This window comes from Ursus arctos, unplaced genomic scaffold (assembly GCF_023065955.2).
Source record: "Ursus arctos isolate Adak ecotype North America unplaced genomic scaffold, UrsArc2.0 scaffold_24, whole genome shotgun sequence".
In the NCBI taxonomy this organism is placed as follows: Eukaryota; Metazoa; Chordata; class Mammalia; order Carnivora; family Ursidae; genus Ursus; species Ursus arctos.
The window spans coordinates 6,300,134-6,317,107 of record NW_026622919.1 but is presented as its reverse complement, the minus strand read 5'-3'; the positions used below and the strand labels follow the sequence as shown (position 1 = coordinate 6,317,107).

The 16,974-nt window shown below is 58.2% G+C and overlaps 1 protein-coding gene across 3 annotated transcripts; it reads right to left on the bottom strand.

Annotated features, from left to right (window-relative positions):
• Positions 1-1,645: 1,645 nt before the first annotated feature.
• On the bottom strand, positions 1,646-16,913 carry USH1G (USH1 protein network component sans). 3 transcript variants are annotated; one of them, XR_008961292.1, is made up of 4 exons: positions 16,528-16,911; positions 13,110-14,327; positions 12,028-12,211; positions 1,646-1,767 (listed from the first exon to the last, which is right to left on the bottom strand). XR_008961292.1 is itself a non-coding variant. In XM_048226056.2 (3 exons), exons 1-3 carry the CDS (start codon positions 16,689-16,691, stop codon positions 12,208-12,210), a joined length of 1,386 nt encoding a protein of 461 aa, XP_048082013.1. In that variant the 5' UTR covers positions 16,692-16,911; the 3' UTR covers positions 6,236-12,207. The 3 variants fall into 3 exon arrangements, 2 of the variants coding, with proteins under 2 accessions (XP_048082013.1, XP_026339980.1); XM_048226056.2 differs by lacking the exon at positions 1,646-1,767 and having other exon boundaries at positions 6,236-12,211; XM_026484195.2 differs by lacking the exons at positions 1,646-1,767; positions 12,028-12,211 and having other exon boundaries at positions 13,106-14,327; positions 16,528-16,913.
• Between the last annotated feature and the right edge of the window lie 61 nt (positions 16,914-16,974).

Genomic DNA, 16,974 nt, shown 5'->3' with positions numbered 1-16,974 from the left:
CCAACAGTACAATGAGAAATAAAATGTGGAATATGCATGCCGGGGTGTATTAAACAGCCCAAACCTAATGTTGAACTAAACCAGACACAACAGAGCCCAGATTCCATTTGATTCCATTCATATAAAATTCACAAACAGGCTTAAGACGGCTGTTACTGATGGGGGTAGTGACCACAAGGGGACACATAAGGGTTTCTGGGGTCTAGTAAATGTTTTGTTTCTCGATCTGGGTATTTATTACCCTTTATAAAAATTCATCATGCTATACTGCTATTATGGGTACATTTTTCCGTGTGTATATTCCATTTTAATTAAAACGTTTGCTTTATTTTTCTAACTGGTAAGAGTTTTGTTTGTTTTCTTGCTTGCTTGCTTGCTTGCTTGTTTAAGAGGTAAAAACAGGATGTTAAGAGGTAAAAAGCAGATGTCACCCATAAATCCAGCAAGAGTGAAATGTGGGAAAGCAGGTTGGGGCTGGAGCTCCGTTCCCGTGGCCATGGGGTTTGGCAGCTGAGCGTGTGGGGGGTGGGAGAAGGACCTGATCTGCCGGACTCTTCCCCAATCCCCTCTGTCAGCCCATCCTGACCTCCCAGCCCCGCGTTCTGCCTCTCCCGGCTCCCAGGATCCTGCTCCCGGGAGTGAGAGTGAATTGTGAGGAAAAGCTCTGGGTGATGGGCCAGCCGGGTCCGCAGCTTGGAGGCTCCCTGCGTGGCTTCTCATAACAGGCCCCAGGGGCCCAGTGAGCAGGCCTGGGCAGGCTCCTTGACCTCTGCCCACAGTGGGCTGCTGTCCTGCTACCAAGGCAGAGACAGCCAGGGCTGGGGCCTGTCTACTCCTCCCAGCCAGCCTCCCCCTAGACCTCCCTCTGCCCCCATCCAATCTCTCACCTTTCTGCATAAGACTCAGCAAATGGGAAGAGCACAGCTTTGGAGTCAGACATGCTTACTAGCCGTGTGGCTTTGGGTAAGTTACTCAACCTCTCTGAGCTTAGGAGTTTCATATATATGAAACACAGGCCATTAAAAGACTGAGATAAATATCAATGGGCTTTTTAATATTTTCCTGTACCCCAATAGTTGTGCACACCCCCCTTTGGAGACCGCTGACCCACAGCCTGAGGTCTAAATTGCTCAGCGTGGCCTTTGAGGGCCTCCAAGTTCTAGCTCCATCTTTGACTACTCTTCTGCTTCTGGCCAGAGTGGCTGCTCACTGACCCCCAAAAGCCTGGGACGCTGTTGCTCCTTCTCACCTCTGTCTTCATTCCTGGGGTAATTGTTTCTACCCCCACGCCCCATCTAAACCCCACCCATCCTCCGGGGTGCTGGTAACTTCAGCCACCCCTACAAAACCTTCCCGACGTTCCCATATATTTCACTCATGCCACCAGATTTATTGAGCACCTACTGTTTGCCGGGCGCTCCCACTCACAGTGTCTGTGCCTTGCTCTGACCTCATCTAGGAGCTAGCGTTAGACACCGGTTGTCATTCCCTGCCTGTCAGTGATCCCTCTCGTGCCCTGTGACCTAATCGTAGGATTCTGCATGTTCCCAGGTCTGTGTCATCCGCCTCCATTAGCCCAGGTAAGTAGCAGTAGCCGTTGTAACAAACAGCCCCAAACATCTCAGCAGTAAATATAGCACAGATTTATTTCTTGCTCACATCACAGTCTAACATGGGCCAGCTGGCCCTGCTCCAAGTGGTGACTTGGGGGTTCAGGCTCCTTCCATCGGGTGATGCCTCTGCCTCCAACACGGGCCATAATGATGTCTAGGGGGTGGGAGTGGAAGAGAAAACATGAAAAGAAGGTTTTAGCTCCAGGTCTGGAGGTGGTACTGCGTCCCTTCCATCCGCGTCCCACTGGAATTGGGGCGTGCAGTCTCACCACAGGCAGACTCGGGGTCACTGCGTCCCTGTGCCCGGGGAGAGAGGGTCATATAAGTAGCAGTCTCTGCCCACTGCCGATGCACGCTGGGCTTCCTGAGGGCACGGATCCCCCACACACCTTCCTTATGCTTCCCTGAGCTTCCTGCATAATTTCCAACCTGCCACCTGCCACACACTCACACACCCGTCATGCCCAGCACAGCGCCTTGTTTACCGGCTGATGGACAGACCCGTGTGAGTCAAACCAGGCTGCCTGAAGGAGAGGGGACGGGGCTTGGTGGGGACACGGGTCCTTCCTGCTCTTTGGACAACACCCATTCCCTGGGGCCTCACACAGTGTGTGGCACATAGTAGGTCCTCAGTAAACATTGGTTGAATAAATGAATAGGTGGAGGAATGGAAAGATTAGAAAAACAGGGTCAGGAGCATGGAAGGAGGAGATAAAGTTTTTTTTTAAAAAAAACATTAGATGAAGAAAAAGATACTGGTCCAAACTTGAGAGGGGTGAGCTCTCCTCCCAGGCCCCAACAGATGGGGTGCCCGTGGACCTACTCAGGCACAAATGGGGTCTGTGTGTGAAGGGCTGGTGCTAGATGATGCTGGGTTTAGCCTTCCTGGGACCTCTGGAGTTCCCTACCCTGGGGCAGCGATGATTCTTCCTTTCTGCAATCCACGTCTTTATTTGCTGGGGTTCATTGGGGTTAATTATCATTGTGGTTGGGGTGGGGTGGGAAGGAGCCTTGCCCCAGCCCCAGGCCCTGGAAGGGGATCGTGAGAGTCAGGCATACGTTTGGAGACCTGGAAGGCTGGTACTGGGAGGCTGGGAGACATGGGGTACATTAGAAAGGTAAATCCCACCAGCATTGTAACCATTTCTAGGCTCCACACCTGGGTGGCCAGGTCCGTAAGCCTTCCTTGTCTTCTACCCATTCATGCTACCCCCCAAATCATCAAAGCCCCGTGAAGGCCTGCTCCAGGAGGCAAGCGGCATTATTCACAGGGGTGGGGCCGAGCACTCGGTGGAGAAGTGGCTGGGCTGTGGCTCAGATCTTGATCAGCTGAGAGTGGGACGGGCACCCCAAGCTCCCCTGGCTCTGGCCGGGCAGGACCACATCGACAGGACGTCTCAGCGTCCGCCTCACCTCCAAGGACCCTAGCCCTGGCCCGCCACAGCCACCTGCTGTGTGCCTCCCACCTTCTAGGCCGCCAGCCGCTCTGCAGGGACGAAGCCAGGTTGGTGATGGCCCAGAGGGGCAGGTCAGGGAGTGAGACAGGTAAGGGAAAGGGGGCCAGCCTTAGCTGGTGGGGAAGGTGCTGGGGCTCCCAGGCTGTCAGCCCATCCCCACCTGACAGGAAAGGACACTGAGGCCCACGCCACCTTTACAAATTATAGAGCAAACTAGGTTCTTGAAAAGCCAAGGCTGGAGCTGTTAGCAACCCAGACTCCTGACCAGTGAGGTTTTCCGAGGGTCACTTGGTCCCTCCTCCTGCATCAGTTCAATACCACAGTCCAGTGTGTGTGAGTGACTCTGGGGTGTAGATTAGCCTGAAAGGTGTGTGTTGGACCTGGCAGGGCCAGTGCCAGGGCTGGAAGGGGAGTGAGGGCCACAATTCTTGCATGGTGTGGAGGCAACCGAGAACAGTGTATACAGCGGGGCTCTGGACTCAGACATACCTCACGGTCCCATTCTTGCTGTGTGACCTTAGGTGAGTTGCTTGACCTCTCTGAGCCTCAGGTTTCTGACAAGGTGACTTGGCGTGGATGAGGGTGATACTACCTAGCTTACTGGGGTGCTGGAGAAAGCAATAAGGTCATTTCTGTACTATGAGCATCAACGGGCCACCATAGGGCAAGCGCTCGTCACTAAGCTACTCCTTGTCCTGCTTTACGTACATTATCGTCATGCTGAATATTGATATGATTTAAATCTAACGTATATCGGTATCAATAATGATACTAATAAATGGTTCCTGCGCACAGAGGAGGGCTGGGGTTCAGGGGCATGATGCCTCCTCCCTCTTCTGCTCTGCAAATACTGAACACGGTGCAGGAAGTGCAGGGACCATGGAAAGGGGAGCTGGGGACAACCCAACATGTCGGTTCTCGGGGCCTCCAGCTCAGGGATGCCCAGACCTGGCTGATACCCGCTGAGCCCTCCCCATCTCCAGACTCCTGCCTACCAGGCCCCTGGGCTAGTCCTCCACCTACTGGGTGTCAAGACCTGAGCTAAGCGCCTAATATAGTTTATCCCCCAACTGGCCTACTATGTAGGGTTTAATTATCTCCACTCGCAGATGGAAACTCAGAGGCTTGGAAAGGCAAATTAGCCTTCCCGGCAGGCGGCAGAGCTGTGCACCCCAATTAGCCATGCCGGCCAAGGGGAAGATGCCCACCCCGGGGCCTTGGTAAACAGGCTGCCCAAAAAGGTAGATTTGCCTCTACCCGATCCCCATCCTTCTGGGTCATTGGTCCTTCTCCCCCTACTGCCCATCCCCCGGGGTTCTGACCCGCAACAAACCAGTCACCCAGAGAGTTTGGAGAAAGCAGTATGGGAACCCCCAATTCAGGGCAAGGGATGGGGCGAGGAGAGGTGGCGTGGGGGGCTGGAGCCTCAACCTTCCAGTCAAAGGAGCTGGGGCCCTAAAAATAATAGAAGGAGTCTAAAAATAGACTGTAGACAAAATCGTGGAGCCCTGTGTGTGTGTCCACACATGCACACACATGCATACACATGCACACGCACGCACACGCCCTTCTTCTGGGAAACTTGGAGGCCCTGAAGCAAAGATAAATGAGCAAGACCACGGAGACCACAGCACGCTCAGCTCACAAATAAACCCAACCTTCCAGGAGAGCTCCGGGCCCACGACACTCACCCCGTGCTTGCAGAGACCACGTCAGCGCCGTCACCCACATTACACACACACACACACACACACACACACACACACACACAGGCACACACAACGGAGAGCGGTCAGCAGTAGATCCGGAAGCAGAGCAGGAAGGGGGTAAATAGGAACGGAGGAGGAAGGGGAGGCAGCAAGTCCTGCCTGTCCCCCATCCCACTCCCCAAGTCCTGCCAGCCGAGCCCCTATTCTGACCTGGGGAGCCCCTGAGCCACCCTTGTGCCGGAGAGAACCTGGGGAGGTGGCTCAGCGAATGGGGTAGAAAGAGCCAGAGTTTGGGGTTTGAATCCCACAGCACGGACACTTGTGTCGTCAGCCCCTTGGAGAAGTGACCTAACCCACCTGAGTCCCGGTTTCCTTCCCTGTGAGGCAGTGATACTGTTCCCAAGGCTTTGCTGTGCCCGGTGTGTGCAAAGTGCTGGATTTATGCTCTGAGAAGGCAGCTGGCTGCGAGCAGCAGCGCAAATGCACCAGAATCGACACCCTGGTTTAGGCCCTTCCTAGCAGGTCATTTGTCCTCCTGAACCTCAGTTTCCCCCCCTGTAAAATGGGGCTGGTCAAGAATGCCTTCCTGCCCTTGCCACTTGGAGACAATGCTGTGAGGGTGCTGTGTGCTGTGACTCTGTGGGAAAGGGAAAGCCCCCAGGGGCAGAGACGGTGGGGGTCAGGGCCCAGACTCGCCTGGCAGCTGCTGTTCCCCCCACTCGCTCTCCTCCCAGGGAAAGCCCCTTCCCCCACCCACAGGCTCCCACCGACTACTCTTCAGGGTCCCGTGGAGCAACTTCCGAGGGTGTGTATACGCAGAGCGAGGAGAGGGTCCCACAGAAGTCTTACCCACGCAGACCCCCCTGACCCCATGGAATAAAGAAGCCAGAGTGAGAGAGGGTAAAACTGGGATTTATAGCCTTAAAGGATTTCCAGGGCTCACCACACTGGCATGCCCCGAGGGCCTTTCTCCAAAGACCAGATGGGTGGCTCTGAATGGACTTACCAGAAGTTTCCCCACCTCAGGCTCCAAGCCCCATCAGACTTAGTCATTCAGCTATAGAAACCCGGGGAGCAGCTGGTCCAGAGTCAGACAGACAAGGAGTCAGGCCCTGTGTGTGCTCTTACAGGCTGTGTGACCCAAGCAACAACCTAGTGCTCTCAAGTCTCGGTTTTCATCTCTGACAAATGGGTTCATTGACCCCCCCATAATTATTAAATGAGGCTGTCATGTGAATGCACAGAAATCACAGATGTAAAGTGCTGACATACAGCAGGTGCTCAATAAATGCTCACCATCATGACGAGACATGCCCACAGCTGGGAGCCAGCCTGCCCGGGTCTGAGCCCTAGCTCCACCACCTCCAGCAGTGTGAGCTTGGGCACATTTTACTAACACCTCTGTGCCTTGGTTTCCTCATTTGAAAACCAGGAATAACAGTGGTGCCCGAGACCACGCGAGAAACACGCGGGAAACGCTTGGGCCACACCACGTGCTGTTACGGGGACTATTGGTGGGAGGTGAGACCTGGGGAGGTGAGACCTGGGTCAGAGACCAGTGCTGCATGCCTGCTGGGTCTCACACAGTAACCCTGCAGGTGTGGGGTGAGGAGAGGAGGGGCTACAGGGTTCTGGTTCAACCCAAGACAGGAACCACACCGAGGTGGGGACAGGGACAGGGAGCCTGAACTCCTGGGAAGACAGATTGAGAGAAAGACGCTAGAGGAAAACCGTTCCTCTCCTCACAACACTTCTGACACCAGACGGGGGTTCTTCCCACACCAACAATCAATTCTCCAGCTCTGGACGCCAACTGTCCTGTAATTTCATTCAGTTCTGAAGCTGACAACGGGGTGTCAGACTCCACAGATCCCGGGGCTCAGTCCCACACACGCACCCTCACTGCTGACGTCCCGGGTCCCCAGGCTACCTGCACTTCTGTGCAACTTGTCTAAAATTTGGAGGTTCCCTGAACCCGCTGCCTCAGCCTCAATAGTTTGCTGGAACAGCTCACAGAGCTGAGAAAAGCACTTTACTTACATTTACTGGTTTATTGTAAACATATTATGAAGGATCCGTATAAACAGCCAGATGAGGGATACACGGGGTCCAGAAGGGTCCCGAGCACAGGAGCATCCGTCCCTGTGGAGTCAGGGGACCCTGCCCTCTCAGAACATGTGTGCGCCCATCAACTCAGACGCTCTCTGAACCCCGCAGAGTAGGGGTGCTCGTGGAGGCTTCGTTACAAAGGCATGATCGATCATTAACCCAATGTCCAGCCTCTCTCCCCTCCCCAGAGGATGGGGGGGGGCGCTGAAAGCTCCAAACTTCTAGCCGTGGTGACCAGGCCCCAGCCGGAAGCTGTCCGGGAGCCCACCCAGAGTCGCCTCGTTTGAACAAAAGATGCTCCTATCACCCAGGAACTTCCACGAACTCAGGAACTCTGTGTCAGGAACTGGGAGCAGTTACCAAATATTTATTGCTTACTACGTGACCAACAGCAAGGGAGCCTGGAGAGAGACGAGGCAACGGAAAGCGGGGAGAGGGGAGGAAAGACTGAGCAGGAGCCCCAGCGTTACAGGGAGAGACAGGGCAGAGACACCAAGAGACAGGGAGACAGGCAGACTCTCTGGTCACGACGAAATGGGGGAGCAGGCTTGCTCCCCTGTCTCGGCTGGCTTTTACCCTCCCAAACAGCCCCCCAGTATCCTGCCCATTGGCCCCACAAACTGTCCTCTCTCGGCCCAGCGCCTCCAGGCAGGTGGATCAGCCCAGGTGCATGGGTCACTGAAGTTGCCAGCATGCCCCCCCATGCCGGGCTGAGTCTGGCATCTGCCCAGGACCAGGCGTGCCCAGGTCAAGGGGACCCAAGACAAAGACAACCCCCACCAAGGGGTACAAGTGCCTGGGAAGGCAATACGCCATAGTAAGGCACGCAGGCTTCAACACCACAGAAACTTGTCTTTGAGGCCTGCTTTGTCCGCCTGCCAGCTCTGTGACCTTGGGCGATAGGCACCATTGCTCTGACCCTCTGTTTTCCCACCCATGAAACAGGGATAATAATCATAATATAGCTCTTGTTTTACAGGGTTATGGCTTTAGTGTGAGGATTAAATGTATACAGTGCTGACACCTTATTAAGCTGTCAACATTAATAGTAAAAACGTGAAAGCTTCCCTCTGGGGACAGGGTGGCCGAAGGGACCCAGGTCAGGGAGCCTGAACTTTCCTTAATTTACTGGGACCTAAGGAATGTCACAAAGTCTCTCTGATGGTCCATCTCTTCATCTATGGAGTGGGGCTAAAACTCCTCACCTACTTACCCCGCAGGACTAGGGGAAAGTTTTCGATAAACTCTAATGTTCAGATAGTAGCATAATGGGACCAGGCCAGTGGGCCTCCAGGAAAGATGCCCAGCCCTTTGGGTACCCCAGGATTCCCCGGGAGCCCTCCCACTGGATGGTGGCCCCCTTGGCTAGCTGACCATTCCTTAGCCGGCGGCTGAATCACCAATGCCCCCAGCTGGCGGGATGAGGATGCCTTCAGTGCCCTATCCAGGAGCTAGTATGATTGGTGGGGTTGATGTATGGGGGTCAGAAAAGCAGAACTGCTCCCTGGAAGCACCTAGGATTCACCTATTGGGTGGGCGGGGCCACAAATGCGGTGAGTACCTCATGGGCCTGAGGCCACCAACAACCATGATCAGTACTAACTGATGTGTACTGAGTATCAGGCAGTCGGCGAAACGCCTTAGCGTGCACTCTCATTCCATGATGGTTTCACCTCCTGCTGATCCACGGGGTTGACACTCTTATTATAAAGAGTTATAATCACCTATTTTATTTGAGGAAACAGACTCAGAGAGGCTGGGTAACTTACCCGAGGCCACACAGCTGGAAAGGGCCAGAGCCAGCTTTGCGGCCTGGATCTGGCCGGCTGTCTCCCGAGTCCTGCCACTTCGCGTACGACCCAGGCTTATCTCAGAGAGGGTGACACAGCCATGCCCTGGGAGCACAGGGCTGTCATGCTGTCTGGGACTGGTCGACATAGGGACAGGAGGCAGCTAGCACCCTGGGAGGCATCAGAAGACCGAGTGTCACTTTGCCCATTTGGCTGCTCTGTTATCTCCTGCCAGCCCCTTGCCCTCTGGGCCTGTTACCTCATCTGTAAAATGAGGCCGCGTCACATCTGATTCATTCTGACACCCCCATCTCCATCAGAGTAGTAATCCCATTTGTGATGTAACTTCAGAGCAGTCGAACTAAGGCTTCCTAACGTGGGGTCCCTGGACCCCTCAGAGCTCCAGGAGCTGCCCGGAATGAGGAGCAGAATTGCATATGAGTGTGTGTGTCTGCTGTGCATTTTTCCAGAGGAAGTGTCCGTGTTATCACCAGATTCTAATCCCTAAAAGCAAAGAGCCACTGATCACTCTAAACCTTTAGAACTGCCCTAACCTCGATCTCAGTTTCAAGGGAAATGGGTCGAGAAGGCTGAATCCCTACCATGTAAAATTCTTCCCTTCACTGTGTTTGAAGTCCCCTCAACTGCTCCTGCTCCCATGCCCCAGGCTTCCGCCCTCCGGCCACACTGACCCCTGGAGACCCCAGCCCCTAGGGCTTCCGATTAGTCTCTGCCTCTACGCTGAAGCTCCCATCCGCTGTCTTGTTATTCGGTCCTCACCCTCCTGTCCTTCCCCTGGAAGGGTGGCCCCGGGACTGGAGGGTCTTTCCGGAGGTAGGTGCAGTGACCAGGGTGGCCAGTAGGGGTCGCAGGGTGGACAGCCCCGTGGAGCATCTGAGGACAGAATCCCGCCCCCTCCGCAGCCTGGGGGTGAGGAAAGTGTACCAGCAGTTAGGAGGCCGGTGCTCTGGGTCTGGATCTTTCCCTCGGTAGGACTCAGTTTTCCCATCTGTAAAGTGGAGGGAGATGACCTAGAACCCCAGAGGGTTGCTAAGCAACCTTCCCGCTGGGACATCCTCTGGACCTTTCTGAGTGATGCTGGAGGGAGGGAGCTGTCTTGAACTCCCTTTGGCAGAAGCACTTGACCCAACATCCTTAGGGAATGAAATAAAATGACTCAGGGGACCCTTTCCCAGACTTGATGGAGTAAACAGAGGCCATTGTCCTCCAACTTAAAGAGAAGCCTTACCTCCCGGGGAGAAAGGAGGGTTCTAAACAGGGCTGCCCCAAGAGCTGCCTGGGGTGGTGAGGGAAATGGGGACCACACTGGTGGCCTCCCAGCGTGGGTGGGGGCCTTAAGACGAGGGCTGATGGGGCCTGGGAGGTGGGTGGCAGCCTCCTTGGGTACAGCGTCTGCCCAGGTCTGGAGAAGGCCAGGCAGGCCCCGGTGGCAAGGGAGGAAGTGTCCTCCTGCCCTCAGCAGCTGCAGGACCTGGGAACAGGCTGGAGCCCAGACCATCCTCCTCACTCAGCTTCTGGCTCTCCTGTCCTGGTTCTTCTGAACACTCCCTCCCCATCGGCCCCAAATTCTGGGCCCAGAGAAAGCAGGGTGAAGGCCCAGGGATGAGGGAAGGCCCTGCAGGGACATATGAGGGGGCAGGCCCAACCATCCATCCCTCAACCCCCTCCAAGGGGCCCATGAGGACCAAGTCCTCTTAGGTACAAAAAGACCTTCTCCCTCTCCCACCCCCAAGTGATTAAAGAATGAGACACAGGCGTGACAATGATACAGAACATTCTCTACAAAAGTTATAATGAGCCTGCGGGAGGGGTACTTTGTAGGGCAGCGGGAATCCCAGAGCCTGCCCCATGCCGGCACTGGGAGAACCGGGAGGAAGCTGAGGCAGGACACCGGCAGGGGACAGAAGACAAAGGGCAGCACCTGGGGCCCTGAGAAAGTCAAGTCGGCACTTGGGGGTGGCCCCAGGCCCAGGCCCAGAGAACAGGGAAAAGGGCTGGGGTGGGCTCAGGGTGGCAGTGGCAGGCGGCAAGCCCGCCGCGTGGGAACAGGAACCACCTCCTCCGCTCTGGGCACAGACACGGATGCACCAGAGGGAGGCCTGTGGCATTTTCTGACCCAGCCGAAGGGTCCCAAGAAAGACGTGGGGGCTGTGGCAGTGCTCCCAGTGGGAGCCGCTTCCCAAGCTGAGGGTCAGGGACGGGGGTAAGCTGCTGACAGAGCACAGAGGGCACAGGTGGGGGGTGTGTGCACACACAGGTGAGGGCGCCCCGAGCACCTCACCCACAGCCGCAACCTCAGTCTGATGGAAAAACCAAGAACACCTGCCTCAGGACCCATGTCTGAGGACCCCTTGGGCTGGCCTTTCCCCTGGTCTCACCACTGTCACAGAGCAGGGAGGCGCTGAGCTCTCGCTCACGGACTACCCGTGCAGAACCACGCGGCTGCCTCACCACCCCCACACCCGCAGGCAGGTCCACCAACCGGCCCTCAGCACAGACACACACGCACAGCGCCCTGCAGACCCGGGGACAGTCGGCAGCTCAGATTAGCTACATCCTTGGGCCCTTCCACTGTCCATATCGCACAACTGGCCCACAAGAGGCTAGACCCCCAGCCATGCCCAGTCTCTGCCAGTCTCCGGCCTGGGAGATGCTGAGGCAGTTGGCGGCTGCCTGTTCTCCAGCCCAGAGCACGCCCACCGGGCCTGGGGGCCGTAATACTGCGGCTCGTTGCTCTAGCACCTTGCGTCTATCGCCCTGACCCTCTGGGGTCCCTGGAGGGACCAGGGTGGAGGCAGGGTGGAGGAGGGCAGCGTGAGGAGGGCAGAGTCAGGCTGGTCCCCACCACAAGGGTGCACCTGGTAAGGGTGCCAGTCACCCCCACTGCCCACCCCAGCCTGGCACTCAAACTCCCCAGCATGGCCAGTAGGTGAAGGAGAAGGGGGCTGGCTATGCTTGGGACAGGGGTGGGGACTAAAGTCAGGGCATTTGGCTGAAGAGTCTAGCCAGGAACCTCCTCTCTAGGGTGTATGGGGGGAGGGGAGGCAGCCCAAACTCTTCCCTTCACAAAAATGTAGGAAGTGAGCAAGTCTCCAGCCTGAACATAACACCAGGACCCTTGGAGGAGGGGTGGGGAGAGACAACGACCCCTGGGACCGGCCATGCCTGCCCCTCACACTCCCATTCAGCTCTAATGAGCCTGTCATCTATTCCCTGAGGCCCCAAGGGTCCCCTGCCCTTCCTCTGGGGCTGGCCTCCCACAAATCCACAAGTCCTTGGGGCCATTCAGATGGGGTGGCTCAAGGGCTCTGGGACCCCTCGCTGGTACCTCCAGGCTACATCTCTCCTGCGGAGTATGGACAGGCTTTCAAAGGAGATGACCCACATGGTCTTTGCTCCTGGGGAGGGGCGGGGAGGCTTCAGGGCTGGCGACTGTGAGGACCTCATGGCCCCACAGTGGGTTGTGGCAACTTGCATTTCATTTTGGTCTGGGGAGAGGAGCCTCCTGTTATCTGTAGGAAAGACACAAAAACAGATTTCAGGCAAAGGCCTTCAAGACATCATTTTAAACCAAGACCAGCCTTTTGGACAACTAACCCTGACAGGCTAATGATCAGGGATGGGGACACTGGCCAGGGGGTGTCCTCCCATCCCCTGAACTCTAAACCAGATTGCCTCCCCACCCCCACCACTGCCCAGCCATGCAGGGTTCAGGCTATAAACACCAAAACGAGGTGGCAGCATTTGCTGGGCTTGTGGGATGCCATGAGAAAGGGGTCGGGGCAGGGCCAGGCCACCAGTGTGATAGCAGACTTGAGCTCCCCCGACCGCTTCTGAACGTGACAACTCGCCTCCCATGGGAATCACCAGGCTCTAGGACCACACAGACCAGGGATCCAGTCCAGGCTCTGCACCAAGCAGCAGCAGGACCTTGGGGGGAGCTGCTGGAACGCTCTGAGCCTCCACTTGCTCTCCTGGAAAATGGGGATCATATAGCCCCGCACATGGGAGCTGGGGAGGACTCAGTAAAAGGACAGGTGCAGGGGCATCTCCAGCACCCAGTGGATGGAAGGACTCAGAACGTCCTGGCTGTGACTACTCTGTGACTACTCTGACATCCACACTAAGACACCCATTTGGGGGCATTCTGATAGCTCCAAAATCAAGGTGCATTTTACATTAGCTGTGATAAGAAGGCCTCCTGTCCTTAAATTGGCAGCTTCTTTTTCAGAATTGGGGATAAACAAATTAAGTGGGACCTCCTGTCATTTATGGGGACTTAGATTTTACGAAATTCGGTATTACCCCCTACACATCCTTAAGAGGTAGATCCTCCCCTGCCGCCCCCTAAGGCCTTCCGGGCCCCTATCTTCCCACCCACCCCCCACCCCCAAGGCTCGAGGCACTCACAACTCAGTGTCCTCCAGGGCCGGCGGGCGCTCCAGCGCCTGCCTCCTCCTCCTCACGGCCCCCAGAATCTTCTTGCGGGGCCCCAGAGGGACGCTGATGCTGCGGAGGTCAAGGTCGGAGCACAGCATCAGCGCCTCCAGGTCAATCTTCTCCTGCCGCAGGAGGGAGGTGAAGTCCTCCATGTGCAGGGAGGCCAGGAAGGTCTCCAGCGGGCTCGTCTCGGGCTCCAGGTCCTCATCCAGGCCCAAGTCCAGCTCGTCCCAGGGCAGCTCCTCCCCGCAGCTGCGGTCCTGGAGGCTGTTGGCACTGCCCAGGCTGTCGTCGTCCAGGCTGGGGGAGCTCTGCAGCCGGCCTCGCGGGGCGCCCCCGCCGTCCAGCACCGCGTCCTCGCGGCCCAGCCCGTGCAGCCCGCTGCTCAAGTAGTTCCTGCGAAACACCATGGTGCCCAGGCCGGGGCGGGTGAACAGGGAGTCGTGGCCTGAGTCGGTGCTGACCTCCGAGTGGGCCGGCTCGGCCGCCAGCGTGGCACGGGAGACGCTGTCCTCGTCGGAGAGGAACATGTCCCGGAGCGGGGAGCGGCCCCACTCCTTGGGGTTGGCGTAGGTGCCCTGGCGCACGAACATCACGTCGCTGCCCAGCTGCAGCCCCGAGAGCGAGCGCACGCTCTTGCGGCCGTCCTCGGAGATCTTGAAGGTGCCGTCGCCGCCCTGCTTGCGCCGCTCCAGCTTCCGCTGGATCTTGGCCTTGCCCCTGGCCGTGCCGTGCAGCGTGGCCTGCGAGTAGGGCAGGGGGCTGGCCAGCGCCAGGTGCTGCAGCCGGCGGCTCAGGGTGCTGGACGTGAGGCTGGAGAAGCTGAGCGCGTCCGAGCGCTCGGCCAGCTCGCGGCGGTAGCGCCGCTCCATGCGCTCGTGGTGCTTGCGCTGCATCTTGGCGCACTCGCGGATGCGCCGCTCCGCCTCGCGGAAGGCCTTGTCCTTCAGCTTGCCCACCAGCTTGGGGTTGAGGCTGCTCTGCTTGGCCGCGATGGAGTCCAGGTAGCGCACGCACTCCATGTGGCCCTTCATGGCGGCCATGTCCAGCGGCGTGTGGTAGTCGTTGTCCAGGCACCAGATGTTGGCCCCGAAGGACACCAGGAAGGAGAGGCAGTGCAGGTGGCCATTGGAAGCGGCCAGGTGCAGGGGCGTGTTGCCCCAGATGTCACACTTGTCTGGGTCGCCCCTGCAGGGAGGACACGCAAGGAGGGGTGATGAGCCAACACAGCTTCAGGCGGGCGGACGGCACCGGCTGCAGGCGCGGGGAGCTCCCGGCCTGGCTGAGCTGCCGCCACGGGCACACCTGCGGGACCCGAGGGCCTGAGACGCCTCCTCCGACTCCAGGAGACGCCAGACGGCCCTGGAGCGAAGGCGGAAACGGCCCCAGGCCTGCAGGGGGTGGGGCGGCAGAAGAGGCGGGGCCAGGGCGGGGCCTTCCCCAAGAGAACGGAGGGCTGGGAATCTCAGGGGATAAATATTTGATGCCCTGAGAGAAAGGAGTGAATTATTCATGGGGCCCAGCGGGGAGCTGGCCCAGGGAGGCGGTGGGCCAGGGCCGAGTCTGGGTCTCTTGGCCGGCGTGGTGGTGAATGTGGCTGAGGGTGCGGGGGTGACCCTAAAAGAGGGCACGAGAGGGTGGTGGGTGCGGAGCCTGAGCCCGGGGTGAGTGTGTGTGTGAGGGTGTGTGCCCGCGTGTTGGCGGGCACGGCCGTGTCTGCAGGGAGCAGGGCCAGGCCTGGCAAGGCTGCGTGTGAGAGCAGGTGTCGGGTCTTGGCCTGGGCTGGGAGGGGAGCGTGGGGGCAGCCAGGACCAAAGGGGAGGAGGAGGCAAGTCGGCAACCTGGGTCCAGCGGCTCTCCCTTCCCGGAGCTGCCCCATCTTTGGGAGCCTTGTCAGGCAGGCTGACTTAGGCCGGCCCAGGGGACTTCCCCGGCACCCTCCCACACCCTCTGCACCAGACTGTGCTCTCTTGGGCATGCTCCGCCTGGCTCCTCCAAGCTCTCCCCTCCCGCAGGGGCCTGGCTCAGCACCTCTGACTCACACTAATGAGGCCACGAGGCCACCCCGCAGCGCTGGAGGAAGAATCACCCCCTTGTCTCAACAGCTCCCCCCACAACCACGTCCTCACTTCCCCTACTGGTCGCCAAGTCCAGCCTGACAATGTGGCAAGGAGCTGCTTGGCATCTGGCCCACACCCCATCCAGCACCAACCCTTGCTCTCTGTAGGAGTTGGGGGATTTGGCGCACCAGGAAGGCACTCTTTTCCCCTCCTCCCATGGACCTCTCTGGTGGGGGGCGGGATGGCAGGATCACTGTGTGCTCTCTTGGTGTGGGAAGGGGCCAGGCTTGGCTTCTCAAAACATGGCTCGGCAGCCTGGTCTTAGGGGGTGCTCCCACCTTTTGCTGGCCTGAGGAGCAACTTGGGGGGGGCAAGGGGGGTTCCCCACCCACCACATGTTCAGGCCACAGGCCAGCATTGGCACCAGGGCCAGCTGGGCCCTTTTCCCTCCACTGTGATTTCCCAGGGCCTAAGATGTTCCTATGAACCTTCCAGGGGCATGTCTTCCTGGGGCATGTCTTCCACTCCTTTTCCCTGTCCAGGCTGCCTAGGTGTCCAGTTCACCCAGGTGACCTCTCTGTATAAAACTGTGGAGACTGGCGAAGTTGTCCAGTGTCATTCGGCCCCGGGAGCCCACATCAGTGGCCCTGGACCCTGAATTCCTTCATTGCTACCTTCAAACCCCTTCCCTGGCTCTACACCTGGACCCTAGGCCCACTCCTCCCCCCAGACAACTCCTAAAGGAGGGAGAGGGAGCCTGTTCTGGGGGAGGGGCACAGAGGCAGTTAATGAGGTGGCTGCACCCACTGACATTTGGTGCTGTGAACAGTGCCCATAAATCCTAAGAATGAGCTGGGAGAGAGCTGGGAGAGCCCCAGCCTGAGGAGAGGTGCAGCACTGGCTGAGAGAGCCCCTTGGACCACAAGCTGGGGAGTGGGCACTAAGGAGCCTCTCCTCCCACCGCCTGTGCCCCTTCTCTTCCCTCCCCACTCTTCCTTCCAGGCACCACCCACCCAGGAGACCTCTCCCACCTTCCCCTCACTCTGCAGCCCCTCCCATAATCATGGACCCCCAAACCCAGTCCCTCCCCTCCTAGCCCCACATCCAGGTCACAATGTCACATGCCTCAAGTTGTGTCCCCCTCCCACAACTGCCAGGCTCCAGGGTCCCATCTTAGGATCAGTCGGGTAGAGAAGAGGGCAGGTCAGAGGAGAGAGGGGGAAGATACCTTGGAGTCTTAGGGAGTGTGTCTCAGGGGACCGGAGGGGCCTGAACACTCTCTTCCCCCTCCACTGGGGGGCTTAAGCAGGAACTGGGTGGGTACTCACCCTCGGCTCACGATGAGACGCAGCGATTCCAGGTTGCCATGGTAGGCAGCCCAGAGGGTGGGAGTCATGCCATCCTCATCGGGGGCGTTCAGTTCCTTCCTGGTGGCCTCTTTGAGGAGCTCCAGGTAGCCGTCCCGGGCCGCCCGGTGGTATTGGTCGTTCATGGCGCCTGACTTGGGCGGGGTGGGCAAGGGGCGCGGGGAAATGCCCCCCGCGGGGGAGGGCGGCGGGGTTAGGGCTGAGGCATGGGGTTGCAGGAGGGAGCCGAGCAGGGGCCGGGGCCGCCAGCCCCCGCTGCCGCACACGGAGGTTGCGGAGCGCCAGAGCCGCCGCTACTCGGACATCTGAGCCGCTCACCCCGGGAGGGAGGAGGGAAGGATCTCCCGCTGCCCAGGGAGCCGCCCCCGGGTTGCCACTGGGTCCTAAACACCCTGCTCCCGAGCTCAC

What these genes read in the sequence shown, in the direction of transcription:
- USH1G (XM_026484195.2), bottom strand. Translation starts at nt 16,691, where the DNA reads ATGAACGACCAATACCACCGGGCGGCCCGGGACGGCTACCTGGAGCTC. An exon ending in CGTCTCATCGTGAGCCGAGG is followed by an intron (nt 14,328 to 16,527) that starts GTGAGTACCCAC and finishes TCCTCCCTGCAG; the next exon opens with GGGCGACCCAGACAAGTGTG.